Source organism: Osmia lignaria, chromosome 2 (genome assembly GCF_051020975.1).
Source record: "Osmia lignaria lignaria isolate PbOS001 chromosome 2, iyOsmLign1, whole genome shotgun sequence".
Taxonomy (NCBI): domain Eukaryota; kingdom Metazoa; phylum Arthropoda; class Insecta; order Hymenoptera; family Megachilidae; genus Osmia; species Osmia lignaria.
In genome coordinates this window covers 12,659,380-12,671,966 of record NC_135033.1, presented here as the reverse complement: position 1 = coordinate 12,671,966, position 12,587 = coordinate 12,659,380, and the positions used below count along the sequence as shown (strand labels likewise).

General features: G+C 35.6%; 1 protein-coding gene across 9 annotated transcripts in view; it reads right to left on the bottom strand.

The window, feature by feature from the left end:
- Window positions 1–12,587, bottom strand: part of sona (sol narae metalloprotease) — a 42,292-nt gene that overhangs the window by 8,988 nt on the left and 20,717 nt on the right. For 8 of the 9 annotated variants that reach the window (XM_034333981.2, XM_034333983.2, XM_034333978.2 and 5 more), the window contains 5 exons: window positions 5,708–5,805; window positions 3,505–3,565; window positions 2,851–3,062; window positions 2,393–2,482; window positions 17–218 (listed from right to left, as the gene is read on the bottom strand). In XM_034333981.2, coding sequence (XP_034189872.2) covers window positions 17–218; window positions 2,393–2,482; window positions 2,851–3,062; window positions 3,505–3,565; window positions 5,708–5,767 — 625 coding nt within the window. In that variant the 5' untranslated portion in view covers window positions 5,768–5,805. Of the gene's footprint in view, window positions 1–16; window positions 219–2,392; window positions 2,483–2,850; window positions 3,063–3,504; window positions 3,566–5,707; window positions 5,806–6,825; window positions 7,008–12,587 lie in introns of those variants that run through there. The other variant, XM_034333982.2, reaches the window with a different exon arrangement.

Sequence of the window (12,587 nt, the reverse complement as noted above, 5' to 3'; positions counted from 1 at the left end):
AGCTGAATAAACTTACTAAAATCGCTGTATCGATCGCCGTTTGAACGCGTCAGTTTTTTGAAAACGATATGATGACTCGTCCTCTTCAAGTCCTCTTTTCTTCTCGTTACATTTGGCAGTAATTCGGCATCGTTAAAACTTGTATTCTTACTTACTAATTCATTTAATACACGGTCTGGCAGTGGCCGAATCACCAGTTCTGAACCAATGTTGCCATCCTGCACGAAATCAGGTTTTTCTCATTAGTTTGTGAATTATTTGAAGAAAACAGGAAGAGGGCCTTTTATTTAATATTAAGTTATTTGTTCATCAAACTGGGGATAATTTTATTATAAACGTTCATTTTCAAATTCCAAAATTTTGATTAGATAAATGGGCCCACCTTTAATACATTCTCATTATAAATACAACTCTCTATCCACTTATTAGTAGATGTAATAAAATTTGAAAACAAAAAGTGACTCCTATAATTAAACTGATGAAGACAAATTGTACCTATTGATTGGTTTAAGTTGCTCGTTTCTACCAGTAATTGCTAATAAAAAGTTCCTTAACGTCCCTTCGGTGGAACGTACCTTAAGGAGCATAATTACCAAGACGTGAGTAGCTTTATACTCAATGTACAGGTTCTACGATGGAAAACTCGTGTAATTTAAGTCGGTTAAATCGTTCGATCAGCGATATTACAGATTCGAGCACGATCGGATCGGACTGTTCGATTTGCAGTTCGAGAGAGGTGCATTGGTCAGATCGATGGAGGGAGAGTGAAAGCGAAAGGTCAGGGCGTACGGGGTCGCATAGAACAACGCTTTTACAGCATTATGTAACCAACCAGTAACCAGAAGTGTTGTCAATGGAATTTAAGATCGGAAAACAAATTCAAAGATCTATTATTTAAAACATCATATTCTTAATTGTTACCTCGATCAAAAATTCAAACGTTTCTTTATAATGATCAAATAGGTACCCTATTCTTTTTTTATGCTATTGTTCAACCATCGTTACTTCCTTGTTCTTTGATCATTAAATAGCCATCAGCAATTACGATTAGTTCACCAATCTAATCGTTTATCTAACAACTATAAACATAGCTTTTTAGATATTATTAAACTTATCTTTGTTCGATCTAAAATAAAATCATAAATCAGGTACCCTCGGGAAAAATAGCGATGCCCTTCCTCACAGGCATCCCCGAAGCTTCAAGTTTGAAGAACAAAATTGCCTAAACGTTTGATCGAATTGCTGCAAACGACGTATAACAGTCGAATGGACAAACTTTTATCATTCTCCTCGATCAGTAACTCAACGTACAAATGCAAATGTCCTTTCACCGGTAATTTATACCTCTGTCAACGGATTTTAAGCAACTCCTCGGCTCAACAGCTGGATATTATCCTCTTGCAATGGCTCGGATTTACGTTCTTTATGACTTCATGAGAGATCGAACCTATCCAAGTGAAATTGAGTCTCGGTTGGTTGAATGTGCAATCATCGAGAACAGCAGCCTTCTTCTCGTAATCGAGAAAACAGTTAAGGAAGGTGTAACCGATATGGGAAGTTTTATTGCATTTTTTCCCACCCTCCGCCTGCAATATCTTTCGAATGCACTTTGCGCGAGTGCCGGCTTCGAATGGAAATGTCAAAACTATCCAAGAGACGTCATTTCAACAACTTTCCTTCGTACATGGACATTCTTTTCTTAAATTCTATTCGAACTGCAAGAAAGTTCCGCATTGCGTTATTCAATGGAGACTATTTAGTATGATAGTTTCAAAAAAATCCAATTTTCTTTTTAAAAATAAGAACGAATCATTCGTTTCTCTGAAATGAAACTTTTTCAGCTAAAGAAAAGTGTCCACTGTTATTCAACCGTAAAATTATCCCCAGCACGCAATCTTTTAGTACCTACTAGATGCTCCTCGTGTTTCGTCAATGCGATCGTTAGTTCTGCGTAACAGAAATCCTTTTAGGAGCGATAGTTTCACCGATTTACGTAAGATCAATCAATGGACACAAAGGATGAATTTCGTTACTCCCGTTCGCATTGGATGACTGAATACAAAGTGTGGAAAAAAATTATTAAAAATTCTAGGAAGTGACCTATCACCTTGATTCGGTGACAAATCGGTTCTTTATTTTATAAACAAGATTTCTTACTTAATATCAGGTACTAGGGACACCATTTACTTCAATTATGCAAACGAGTTAATTCTACCGTTCCTTGATTTTCTGTTACAAGCAGCATTGAAATCAAGGTCCAGATAATTAGTTGCCTAATGCAAATCGCGATGTTGCGATAATTATAAGTAAGTCGCGAGCGTTGACGAAAGACGACGAGTCGCAATCACACTGGGAATGTCGAAATGAACATTAAGAAAGAATGGCTTCTTACAACGAGCACTTTCCCATTTGCGTCCTGGTGCAGCAAAATAGACGCCATGTTCGTCGTGTCTTGATAGATGTCACCGATACCTATGTCAGCCTGAAACGGGAAGAACAATTACAAGGTGATAGCACCGTGCTAGACCCCATGTATACCAGATTTTATACGGTTATATCCATTTAAAGGTATAACAACTTCCATAATTATGGCTAAAGATCATACACACTCGTTCTTTGCTGTGATACTTCATGTCGAGCAAAAGATTCCGTAGAATGGCGAAAGTACAAGAATGAAATTTGTATGATTCTTAAAATTCTTAAAATTCTTAAAGTGAAACGGTAATAAAATTTCATTGAATATTTTTTAACATAATAAATGAAGCTTAATAAACAAAGCCCTCTGCAAAGTTCCCTTAATTTCTCGCTGCAGTTTGAGCTGGTGAAAAGGTAGACTGATTAAAAACTTACATCCGTCACCTTCTCGTAGCGGAGGCCATCAGGTTGCGACGCATTCTTCGTTACGGTCCACATGGGCAAATGGTCCGCTGCGAACAACCCTTCCGTGGGTTTCAGCGACAGACTGATGTCCTTCCCAAAGGCCTTCAAATGTATCTCCGGTTTTTCTTGTATACTCCTTTTGTGCACCGAATGTAACACAGGAACAACTTCGTACGCTGGTACTGGAATTTGAAACGTGGTCTACCTTCAGTGATTCATTAGCGTCTCTCGACGACTTTCCTTGCTAATGAACCAGCTAAGCATTTTGTAATTTTAGCATTGGTTAGAAGCAACCGTCAGATTTATGTAAAATCCCTTTAGAAGCGAATATTTTTAATTAAATCTGTTGTTTAAATTTTGCTTTTAAATGGTTAACATTTAGAAAATAAACAAATTTAATGAAAAATCATGCAGTTGTTAACAAGTTGTCTCGACGGTATCCTGTGAAAGCAAACAGTAGATTGCAGAATTTACGTTAATATTGAACGAAACATGCAGCAACGAGGAAATTTAATTTAGCGAGCTTCATCGTTGCAAAAGTATCACGCAAGGCCATCCTATGCGCAGTGAATGAGAATTGAGTTTAAATTAAATGCAGGACTGTTAATTTTTCACTGTGATTACCAGATTCGTGTCCCGTGTGAAACACTGATAACATCTCTTCCCTTGTCATGTGTTCGTGGATCTGAAACAAACAAGAAATTAGGTACATATTAATGTCTCGATATGGTAATATATTAATTACAATAATAACAGATTAGCGGTAGAAGTAAACGAAAGCAATTTTATTGTTTCCCAGCTACCAAGTGCACGGTTAATTGGTAATGATTACAAGACACAACGATCAACAGTTGCCGAAGCACGTACGATAGAATTCGAACAGGGTCGGCTGGCGATCGATCCCTATGTATTTGAAGTTTTTCCAATCGCGATCCAAGGTCTGCAAACTACCATTTAAGAGCACGTACCGTGCCACAGAAATCGCATCGCATTGCAATTAACTATCGCGCTGCCTTAGAACTCCTAAGGTCGATCACTTTCACTCATTACGTTAGGAAATTCGATCGCGTGTACCGGTGTCCTAATTGTACTCTTTGTCTGATTGAATGCACAAACTGAATGCGCCACGATTTTAGTTCCGTATACCTGGAGAATGTAAATTAAACTACAGTCTACGAAACAAAAATAGTTAATAATTTAACGCCTCGCAGTTCAATTCAATTTCGATCAGAAAACGGAGCATTGCAATTCGCGAGGCAGTTAAAGAACCGGATTTACTTAATGAAACAAAAAATTGTCCCCCGTTCCTAATTCTATGCGTGCCATGAACCTAACATAACTCGGCACAGAGTTTTCCTTTTGAATGGCAAGCACAGCTGCGAAATTCGTTATCAGATAAATCGAACACGTTTCACTCCTGATCCTTCTTATTATTGCAAAAGTGCTTTTGAAAGGCGAGACCGAGCTAATCTAACGATGATCGGAAGTTGAGGCTGGAGGGTGAACAAAATGATAGAAATACTAAGGATATTTGTTTCTGATCAGGCTCTAAAGAAATAGATAACCAAAGTAACTTGAAGATGTTTCCCAAGAAGAATGATGCAAAATCCTACTATAATGATGGGATTAGTATCTCGTATATTAACACTTTGACGGACGTACATTTCATGACATTTATGGCTCTTGTAATTCTATCTTCCCTTTCATATGTAAACGAGATTTATTAATAGATTTGTATTTGTGAATTCCTGTAAAAAAATTCCTAGTAAAAAAATTAGCGGTTCTCGAATCATGATTACCACCTGATATTAATCAGCAATAAATGCTAATTTTAATATGTATTTTACACAGAGTATCATATACTTGTGATCATTCGAAATTATTGTTATCATTTTATGAAGTTTATAAAATCGTCTTTTATTACGTTCGATTTCGTCAATTTCAAAGAATTCGAACTGTTAATGTATTGCAAATTATGATTTACGAGGCAATTTATCTTTTCTCCTGTTGTTAGGCTGGTAATAAATGAACGACGGTTCAAGTAGCTGATTTCTATGTAAATATATTTAGCAATTTGTTGGCCTTTTTAAGTGAACCGTGTCTAAATAGCTCAGGGAGAATGATTTTTTACGGAGAAAGGTTTATGGAAATGTGTTGCACCGAGCGTCGATTACCTCTACTTCTGATTACTCCCAGCCAAGTGTTAATGGAACGATAAAGCTTAGTGTAACGGTTCGATAAAATCAATCTCTGTCAAAAGTAAGGATTATATCTTGTGCAACCTAATCGCAATCTCTGCTTTGTAACTTTAAATATTCTCACGCTAAACTTTTCTATTCTCTTTTACGTTGTTTTCAAGATTAACTAGAAAAATACTGACTTTTTCCTTCTTCCTCGGTCATTTTTCAATGGCTGATACTCCTAAAACTGTACCGTAATTTCATATTCAGTCATCGAACACACCTGCTCTTATGAATATTCAAACATACAAAAAATTCAATTTTTTTTTTACCGATATATCAAACGCTATATCGTTGTAAAAGTTTAGATCGTATCTTTCCTGTTGTCCACTGTTGTAATAATTTCATCTTTTTGCCGGTAAAGTAAGTAACGTTAACAGCGGAAGTCCAAATGTTTACGGCAGCGTGAATTTACCTCGTAATAAGCGGTCAATTAACGATTAATTGGTCGTCTGATTCCGCGTGTGTCCAGTCATTTCGAGTCAACGCCACGTACAACGATCACGTTACTTGGCTGCTACTTTATTTTTAAGGAAGTTTATTTTTGTCCTTGCTGCTTCTGATCGCGCATCTTGATGGGATCTTACCTTGTGGCATCGTACGAGAGGTAGAATGGCCATGCACAGAAGGACAAGGGCACGAATCATTTTGCGTGAAAATATTCCTGATGGGCTGCGTCACATCGCTGAAACATCAAAGAAAGAAGAAAAATATTAATATGAATTATCAAATTCAACACTGTGATTTAGTGTGCACTCGTGATCCAATCAAGCTTTCCTAGAGAAAATCCTCCCTTAGGTGACCCCTAAGAATTGATGATTCCATGATAAGAAAACCATAAATTAAGTAATTACGAATTATCCGTGGATACGAAAAAGGTAAAGTTTAACAAGTTTAATCGATGTTTGTTGCAGGTCTTCAAAAAATAAAAATCATTAACATGTAAAGTGGTAGGAAATTGATCGCGAATTAATGAATACATAAACTGATAAAACAAAAGTTGCTTTTACAAAAAATTATTAACAAGATTTCCTGATAATGAGACTATAAATAAATGAATGAATTATTTACGAAACATATGGATATTATTGTTAATTGCAAACTACTTTGTTAAACTGTTAGAAATTGACGTGGTGAAAACACTTGTTGAAAAAAAAAAAGGAGAGCAACTTGAAGCTCAATTAAGGAAAATGTACTGGTAACTAGCATCCAAATTTAAACTTTCCCTTAAAAGTAAATTAATTACACAGGGTGTGTTACGTAATTGGGCAGGGCTATATCTCGAGTTTTACACATAAAACGATAAAACTTTTCAACAGACTTAGCAAGTTTAATTAAATTTAAGAAATACTCGATCTGAACTATTTCCTAAATTGAATTTCATTTGAAAATTTTAAATATTTCTATCCTTTATAATCAAGTTCCTACCTAAGAAATATCCTAATTAACAAAAAGGTAGAGTACAGTAGTGAATATGGTTTAACGAAACATTGTTTGTTAACGAGGTGGTTGACCGAGCTGGAACAATTAGCTCGTTGGCCAGAAACTGATATCTCTAATGTTGGAAATGTAATTACACGAAGTCATGAGCTGAAGAAATCCAACGGGTTACATAATTTGCACCGTGGTTGGTGTGCAACACACCACAAAAAAAAAAGAAGAAAAAAAGAAAAGAAAACAAAGAAGAACATTCCATGAAACTAACCTGCACCATGAATTCGTGCATGCTTGGGACTAGGGTTGACGGAGAGGAAACGACGACGAAGAGGACAACTGGCCAGGACAGGCGACGATCCCGGAAGGAAAGTTGAATCGCATCGAATTAACGCCCACGTCTCGCGTCAAAACGAAAACTTTCGAGCGTTGCATCGTTAAAACGGCTAAACCGCTCGAAAACGAAAGGGGACTTGCAATTGTCAATGTCACATCGACAGGAAAAATGACGATCTTTTTGGAGGGCGCAACAAGTAACCGCATGGAATATTGTCCCTCAATCCTCTTTTATTTTAACTCAAATATATTAATTGGAATTCCTTTCAAACAAGTAATTCTCCAAGAGAAAGAAACCTATTTGCTATAGTAATTAAACGTTGGTTATATTTTACAAGAAAAGAACAGTGCACTTATGTTAAGATATCGTAAAATATCGAAACTATACATGTTTTGGTTGTAGATTAAAATTCCACCATGAATTAATGGACTACTCTCGTGGTGAAGAAAAATTCCTTCACTTGCTTGCCGGGTCATTACAATAACCGGAAATTCCATTTACATTGAATCGTACAACGCTATGTGGTTGAAAACCTTTCTTGACATTCCAAAAGTACAATTCTGCTTACCAATTACCGAATATCTATCCGTACGATAAACCTTTTAATATTATTAATTAATTTTATCAAGTTAGCATAACGAGACGAAATCCTAAAAAATATTTTATCCTTTCAAATTATATCAATTAATATAATAATGATGAAAAGACATCGAAATTGACTGATACAGTAAAACGAGGTACATATACATTCTAATGTTAAGGGAACGATAATGATGAATGATGGTCTGTTTACTGGTATTCAACTTTCTATTTGCTCTCGGTAGTCTTGCTCTTGCGACTGTTGCATAACATCCAAGGAGAAACGATTGTTACTGTCCCGTTCATTTCACTGACTTAAATTGCAATCTGTCGGCGGACTTTTCTTTTCAATATGAACTCGCGTTTCGTGTAACTGGTAAATGTCAATTAATATACTGTAAAAATATGAATGGAAAGGTTTCGGTTTTGAATCTATCGTTTGCTGACTCATTACTTAACTTTAAGCAGAGAGAAAGTAATGTTATTTTCAGTGTCAGGAAATCGGAGAGCAAAATTTCATTAAAATTCTCAAAAGATTTCCAAAACTCGGCGATATCATTTTCACAGGTTACAACCTGAAAAACAGTATAGAACGTGGGCTCGCCAAAAATGAAAGATTCGATCGTTTTAATCGACAAACGAGTTTCTTTCGTCAATGACATCGATTCTCATCACAAACGACCCACTTTCTGCGATTTTCGCCCTCGATCACTTTTACCGTTCCAGATTCACGAACCAGTTCACTACACCCCATCGGGATCTCCCTGTTTTCGTATGGAAGTGAAAATTAAATCATGGGGAGAAATCCATGGGAAGTGACAAAAGTAAAGCGACCATTGTTCTAATAGGAAGCAAGGTTTCCATACAGAGTAATAAGTTCGACCTTCAGAAAACAAAGCTGTCTTTCACTCGTATGTACTCGTATAATAGTACCGTGTGACTGAAATTTACAATACCTTGCAAAAGTCAATTCATCTTTGTAGATTAGGAATCTGTACGACATTTCATCAATTTCTGGATATTTTCATCTATGAATTATTTCTTTCCCAAAAAATTTAGATTGCAGTTTAAAAAATTCAGAAATGAAATTAAATAATTCTTTTTTTTTTTTTAATTTTCTAAATTAAAAAAATAATATATTTTCAATATTTTCCAATTAGTGGACCGGCCTTTTAATTTTTTATTTTTATATCGAGGGGCCAACAACATATCATTATAATAATAATAAATTATACCAAATCATAATTTTCGAATTTCTATTCTCATCACGTACAAAGTACAGGTGATGCAAAATTTCAATCACGTAACAAAATTGTCTCGTTGCAAAGATCGAACATCAGAATGTCACGTGTAAGAATTCGGTGACAATTCGCGTCTCAAAGGATCGTGATCATTAAGCCACGCCTAGATCGATAAATATCGTGGTCTTTCAACGTATGCATATCAGACAAACTCCAAGAAAGGAAATAAAAAATGAAACGAAGAAGCTGTTCTTTTGCAAACGCTGTGAATTCGAAATACGTGAGACCGATTCTCATAGGACTCGAAACACATCCACGATCTAATTAACATAAATGCTGTTCGATGAATTTCAATTCTTCTACTTTCATGGTCAATCGAATAACGAATTATAAAAATGGAACGTCTTTATTCCTGGCAACAGGAGGTTCCTAAACAATCATTTGAAACCGCAGAAGATTCTGACGCAATTTAAAAAAAAAGAAAAAAAAATTTCATTCGACGAATATATAAAATTTAAATACCTATACAATTTTGTGGCAAGGGGGTGTAGATTCACCCCCTGAAGCCATGACAATTAATTCTTTTACACCCTGTACATTGGCATAATTTGGACCAGGTCCCTCAGAAATGTATAAATTTTAAAATTTTCGAAATCTCAAGTTTTGAAATTCTAGAATTTTGAATTCTTAACATTCTCTCAATCAACTGATTTACTTTTATAAGCTTCTTTTTAGAAACTTCTTCTTTTTAACAGAAAGAAAAACACGTTTCTTTCATTTACCGTCATTATACATCGTAACGCTAATTACATATTGTAAATGCCGGCAACTAGTTACCATGTCTTCGAAGATGAACCGAAGTAAAGGGCAACGAGTTCCATCCTCTCTTTTTAATCACCAAGAGAGAAAGAGACGGATCGAAGCAAGTCGATTGCGAAAAGTAATCTCTCGTCTCGTGTATCAAACTCTATCCGAGTAGTTTAGCAATGAATTAAATGATCATTACGCCATGTATAAAGCGTCGGTTTACTTTCTTTTCGTCTTAAATAAGATTCAATAGCAGGAAGCGATGGAAAGTGGTTGCGTCGAAACGTTAAGGCGATTAGCTATTTAGAAGTTTTATCGCGAATTACGCTAGCTTGCCTGAATAAAATAATCATTGTACGAAATTTCCAAACTCATTGTTCTATTATAAATAGCACAGCTATGAAAATGAAATTTCTTTCTGTTAGAAGTATGGATTGCAAACTTGTTGTCCGCCAGGAAGGAGCAAAAAGAGTGAATCAAGTAAAACCGATTGCTCGTGTACAGCTCGTCTGATCACTTTCCTCGCAGTCTGATTGCTCGTGTCTAGAAGGAAGTAACGAGAAACCGTTCCTTCCGGTTAGAAGTTCGATCGAGACGAATCGACCGACAAGAGAGATCGTGACTGCGGCTACGATTTTCTCTTATCGTTAATACCACTGTAGTACCTTGTAATTAAATCGCTTTTTCAATCAATTTTTTTTGTTTTATCAATGAATCATTTACATATTTTCTGTTTATTCAGCTGGACAAATGTTGTCGTTTAAGAGAAATGTTTGAGAAACGATTATTTAAAATTTATGATGTTTGCGTTTTAAAACGTTCATGCTTTTTATTATTTTAATTACTTAAAAGTAAATTTTGCACGGTTCATGTATGCAAGTTAGTTGGAACAAGGTGATATGGTTCATACGGTGTTAACGTACTCGACTTTCTCTCACTTGTCAGCCCAGACGCGGTCACGACAATCGTTTAGAATCCCATGGTCATCCTCGAGGACACTGGCATAGGTGATATTCTCTTTGTGGTATCTATCGATACGCATGAGTGTTTCGCTTTCAATACGTTCGAGGACAGTATCGGGATCAATTAATTTCTACTGTGTATTTGCTGCTAAGTGCTTTTGCTCGTTAAGTAAAAAAAAAGAAGAGCGAACAATGTATAAGGAACAACAACTTTGCGTGGGCGTGGAAAATGTTCTGGATGACCTCTGCTTCTCAGAATTTTTTTTTTTTTTCTTTTTTTTCGAAAATGGTTCCACCTTGTTGCACTCGGTTAGCGATGTTGGAAAAGGATTAAGAGATCATTAAACCATGAAATAAACTACTGTATAATATAATACAGTGGAGTAATTGCGATCCTTCTAGAGTTGGCCAGGATTCGAATTTTTCAACTTTACATTTTTAGAATCATTGAAATTTAGAATTAAAAAATTTTGAAATGGTAATGAAAACGAAAATTTCCATCGATTTTCAATCTTAAGAATTACTCGTCCCTCGTCTTCATTCTGTTTCAGGGACACGTAGAAAATCATACGTACGTGCGTGATTAACGCGATCATGGGAATTTCATTACCTTGGTACGTTTTTCTGGGTCGTCTCAAGCGATGGCCGTGCCTCAAGGAGGCCGGAAATCATTTTTATTGAAACCTCAAGCAGCCGTCATTATCTCGATAATCCGTGACTTTGACAAGCTGAATGATATTGGCTGTCTATTTATCAAGAATTCCACAAACGTGCAGATGAATATTTTATATAGGATATCGTTGATCAGATTCTAATTAAAATTATCAGATTGCGATTAAATTAAAATATCAAATTCTAATTCGAGAACTTTTAGAATGGTAATAGAATTTTAATGAATGTTTACTTTATCAAGTGGCATAATTTAAACGTGTATTTTTAGATGAAGAAAAATTCTGCCATTGAACTGTCATTATTTTTAACAAGGAAGCTTACACGAGTTCCGTGTATTAATAGTTGAGTGATTTTTAATTTTTACCTCCCTTCGCGTATGCTAATTAGATAGCCGCACAATTCGGACAAATCAATTCCAACATTAATCTGTTTTATCTATTTATTTGCTTTGCGCTGGTAATGGTTATAAATAAATTTCAGGGACATTATGTTAGGTTCGAACCCGCATATTCAAACAATGAAACGGGTTTCTACGATTTTATGTCCGCAAACGCTTTCACTTTTAAACCACCAATTTATTGGCACAGAAGCATATAATGTAAAGTCCTCGTGAGCCGATAATAAAATTTATCTACAAAACATTTTGCACGCGAGCTATACTTGCTTTCTCTTATTTTTCAGGCCTCTCATTAAAAGAAGAACTCTTATTAACATGACTCCTCTATTTTCGTTAACTCTTTCTCAAAACAAATCGCTTTTTTTTCTCTATTTGCCCAATTCGTTGGTACTTTTAGTTTCGACCCACTGTGTATTTTCCCAGTGAAGACATTGTTATTTTCTTTTATCCTTTTCGGCGATTGACTGTGAAAGACGTTCGTTAATACGCATGATGGAAATATAGAATAATTAAAAAAAAAATTTTTCAGAATATTTGCCAGAAGCCTTTAAAATAATATCAAGAAAAATGTCCTTTCGAATAGTGTAATAAAAATAATCTTCGACCTGAAATTCCGTTTCATCTAACAATAAGAAGAAATAAATTTCGTAACACGTAGATTGCCAATTTCATGTGTCTAATTAGACATTAGATAAATCAACGTTTCTAACGAGGAAAGAGACTAATAATCTGTTCAGAGAAAGCAACGATATTGAGGAGGTTGTTAAACCCATTCGGATTTTAATGTACGTCATTTTATAACGTCATTTAAACAGTCGCGTCGAAGAAAAGAACGTCAAGTGTCTAATGACGGTCACGATTTATGACGATTAGGAAACGTCGATGGATATTTATTTATCGGTTTTGAAGACGATGCAGACAAACTGTCTGCCAGTTGCAATGAATGATCGTTCTTCCTCCTCACCTGTCCTGTTACTTTTTTTTTTTCCCCCATAGCTGTACGGTTTTATGGAAAAATACCGATTGTGAAATATCGTG